Source organism: Austrofundulus limnaeus, unplaced genomic scaffold, assembly GCF_001266775.1.
Source record: "Austrofundulus limnaeus strain Quisiro unplaced genomic scaffold, Austrofundulus_limnaeus-1.0 Scaffold405, whole genome shotgun sequence".
Lineage (NCBI taxonomy): Eukaryota > Metazoa > Chordata > Actinopteri > Cyprinodontiformes > Rivulidae > Austrofundulus > Austrofundulus limnaeus.
In genome coordinates, this window is record NW_013952807.1 from 370,157 (window position 1) to 373,291 (window position 3,135).

General features: G+C 43.9%; 1 protein-coding gene across 1 annotated transcript in view; it reads right to left on the reverse strand.

The window, feature by feature from the left end:
• Positions 1-3,135, reverse strand: part of wipi1 (WD repeat domain, phosphoinositide interacting 1) — a gene marked incomplete at its 5' end in the record, with an annotated part of 14,887 nt that overhangs the window by 8,137 nt on the left and 3,615 nt on the right. The window contains 6 exon segments of the mRNA XM_014024037.1: positions 443-547; positions 709-779; positions 853-945; positions 1,058-1,155; positions 2,322-2,418; positions 2,516-2,685. Coding sequence (XP_013879491.1) covers positions 443-547; positions 709-779; positions 853-945; positions 1,058-1,155; positions 2,322-2,418; positions 2,516-2,685 — 634 coding nt within the window.

Consider the following 3,135-nt stretch of genomic DNA (forward strand, 5'->3'; position numbering starts at 1 on the left):
TTATTAATAATAACTGGATTAATATTATTATTAATAGTTTTTATGATTTCTAAATCGTCAGTCCGTTTTTTCTGCTCTGTCGCCAACATGTACAGTAATGGGAAATCCAGACCCTTGACCGTTTAGCGTTAGCCGTTAGCTTCACCAGCCGATCACACGGTCACCTGGTTTCTGAGCACTCCAGTTGTTCTATAGAACCTCCTTGGTGATAGTGGACAACAAAATAATGCGTGGTCTAGAATGCAGCTTCTCAAATTGTGCGCATAAGCCGTGATTTTCAGAAACAGGGTCACGCATCGTGCTTGTTGGGAACACTCAGCTCAGTCGGACTGAGTTCACACATTTTCTCACCAGCTCAGCGAGATTACTACTTTCAGTGCGTAACGGCAGCGTGTTCTGACCTAAAGGTGGAATGAAAATAACCAGTGTGAGCGTTTACCYRGGGCTGTGTTGTTCCAGTTTAAAGATGTGAACAGTCTCGGTGTTGCTCGAGGCACACAGGAACTGAGCGTCGGCGCTGAAGGACAATGAGCTGATGCTAACGTATCTGAGGAACAGAAACCCACAAACGTTAACATCCAATTAAAGATTTTAGCAAAAGGGCAGTGCAGCGCTCAACACATGCACAAGTTTATGCACAATCAGTTATTGCAGTTTATTGGTCTGTTATTTCCTTATCCAACCAGGACTGGGGAAATGAGCACTRACCTTTTCATCCCTCGCCGAAATTCAAACAACCTTTGACCCTCAGGAACACTGAAAACTCTGATTACAGTGCCCTGATGAAGAGAAGAAGCAGCTCAGACGTGCTGATCAGTAATAAGGCAGAATAAAAAGAAATCCTGTCCTCACCTTCTCGGATGCACTGGCCAGTTTGGAGCCAGAAGCGTTAAATGTGAGAGCCGCCAGCGGACTGTCGTGGGCCTGGATCAGAGTCACCGTGCTCTGAAGGGAAACAATAATCACATCGGCACCAACGCCAGTTTAATWTTCACCATTAGCTTCAAATTCATGACGAGAGCTTTGTTTTATCGCGCAGAATTTCACACAGCCTCACCAGGTTGTTCGCGTCGTAGACCGTGATCTCTCCGATGGTGGAGCTGCCGGGGTACGCCAGGAACGAGTTGCCATGATTGACAGAGAGCGCACACAGACCTGCAGGGTTAAACAGAAGCTCGATTAGAAAGGTTCACATCCGTCAGATCAGCTTTAATGTTTGTGTTAGTCAAACCCTGATTTGACCATTTTATCTGCACTATTTTCAAACTGAATGAAGTTGTTTCTGTTATCCAAATCAAACTGTGACTATTGGGTCTTATCGGAACCAAAACAATAACACCCTCTCAGAAGCAGCATCTGTCCCAGGCTGCTCTGACAGAAGACTACATAATGATTAAAGATGACTCAACCTCTGAAAGTAACGTGTACATCTGACTTCCTGGTCACAACCCTGGAGGCRGTACATTTTACGTCGGACTTCACAACGTAACCAACTTTGTTTATATTACAGACAGAACAGTCTCATAYTGATAAGACACACTGACTCTCTACCTCTGTTTAAAGCATTGGTTCTCAATTCTGGTCCTCATGGTCCACTATCCTGCATGTTTTAATTGTTTCCCTGCTCTTCAGCAGGTCTTTAAGTTCTGCAGAAAGTTGTCAATCACACATTCAATTAAATCAGGAGTGCCAAAGCAGGGAAACAACTAARACATGCAGGAATTGAGAACCACTGGCTAAAAATACAAAACTGGRTCTTAAATTCAGTTAATCAGTCACAAAATTTCCTTCAACCTAAATTACTTTGTTGATCCTGTTTACTTGTAAATAACCAGTGTAGAACTGCAGCAGCTCCAGTGACGTGCAGCTTGGGGCACTTCTTGAAGAAAAAGGTCTATATGACAGTATTGTCCGAAAACAAAGTGAAATGTTTGAGTCCCGAGTTGTTTTAAAGCAGCAGCAAAAATCTTGACCACGTTAGGACTCGCCACTGGCTCATCTGTCCAGTTAGAGTTAAACCATGTGTCTCCAAACTGGTGTCTTTGGAAGAACTATCTAGTTCAGAATCTTTCCACAGAAACCTATTTCAAAACGTTCACACTATCATTTTAAGTTTTAAGTATTAAGTGAAACGCTCTGTAGCTTTTTGAAACGGACCAAAAATGCCTTTTATTTTCCTTACAAACTGAATGGCACCTGTGGTCAGTTCAAACAGTTACGTTTTGATTTTACAAAGCTAAAATGATCAGGATTGTGGCTAACCTGCTGTTTAAGAGTTGTGGAAATAAAAAACACAGTAAATTCCCCCTCCCCCTGTGTACCTGAGGGGTTGATGGGCGTGTTCAGCAGGGTCTTGAGAAGCTTCATGTCTCTGATATTGTGGATGTAGATCGACTCCTCCAGGCACACCACGAGCCGCTGATGTTCAAATGAGAAGCGACATGAACAGACATGAAAACCAGCACCACAACACGCTGGAAGAGAGGCRGCGCAACTATCAGTTTCCTGTCCTCACCTGTCTGTTGAGCTTGACGGAGAGAATGTTGTTGGAGTAGCTGTAGTTACAAATCTCTGTTCCCTTCTTAAAGTGGTAGACGTTCATTCGTCGGGGCATGGAAAGGCTGACCACCACGACCAGGCTGCTGGAGAACAATCGCTCCACTATATAGACGTCAGGACACTCCACTGAGAATGAGAACATGCACATCAGCTGCCATCACATTTGTGCCATTTCACTTTTTTAAAAGGAGACACGTCATGCTTTTAAATCCTTCTTTTTCCATTTAAATCATTCAGTTGGGGTCTACATTAAGTGGAACTGCAAGGCTTCGGTCTGAATTCCTCCTTACTGTAGCTCCACAAGCCCCTCGTGCTCCCCGTTTCTGAGATGTGTCTCAGATCAACTCGTTTTAATGCTGTCTCTTTAAATATAAACAAGAAGCTTCACACCCCGCCCCCTCCAGCTTCCAGAACAGTCCATTCCAGTTTGATAGAAGGATTTATGTATGTCTATAGAAACATTTTATTTACAAATAAATAAAAGGATGTCAACGAGGTGAGACTTGTCCATCCAGCCTTACACGCTGGAGCCAGAGCAGTGGTGGCTGGTCAATAGGGGGCGCTAGGGCGCTGCCC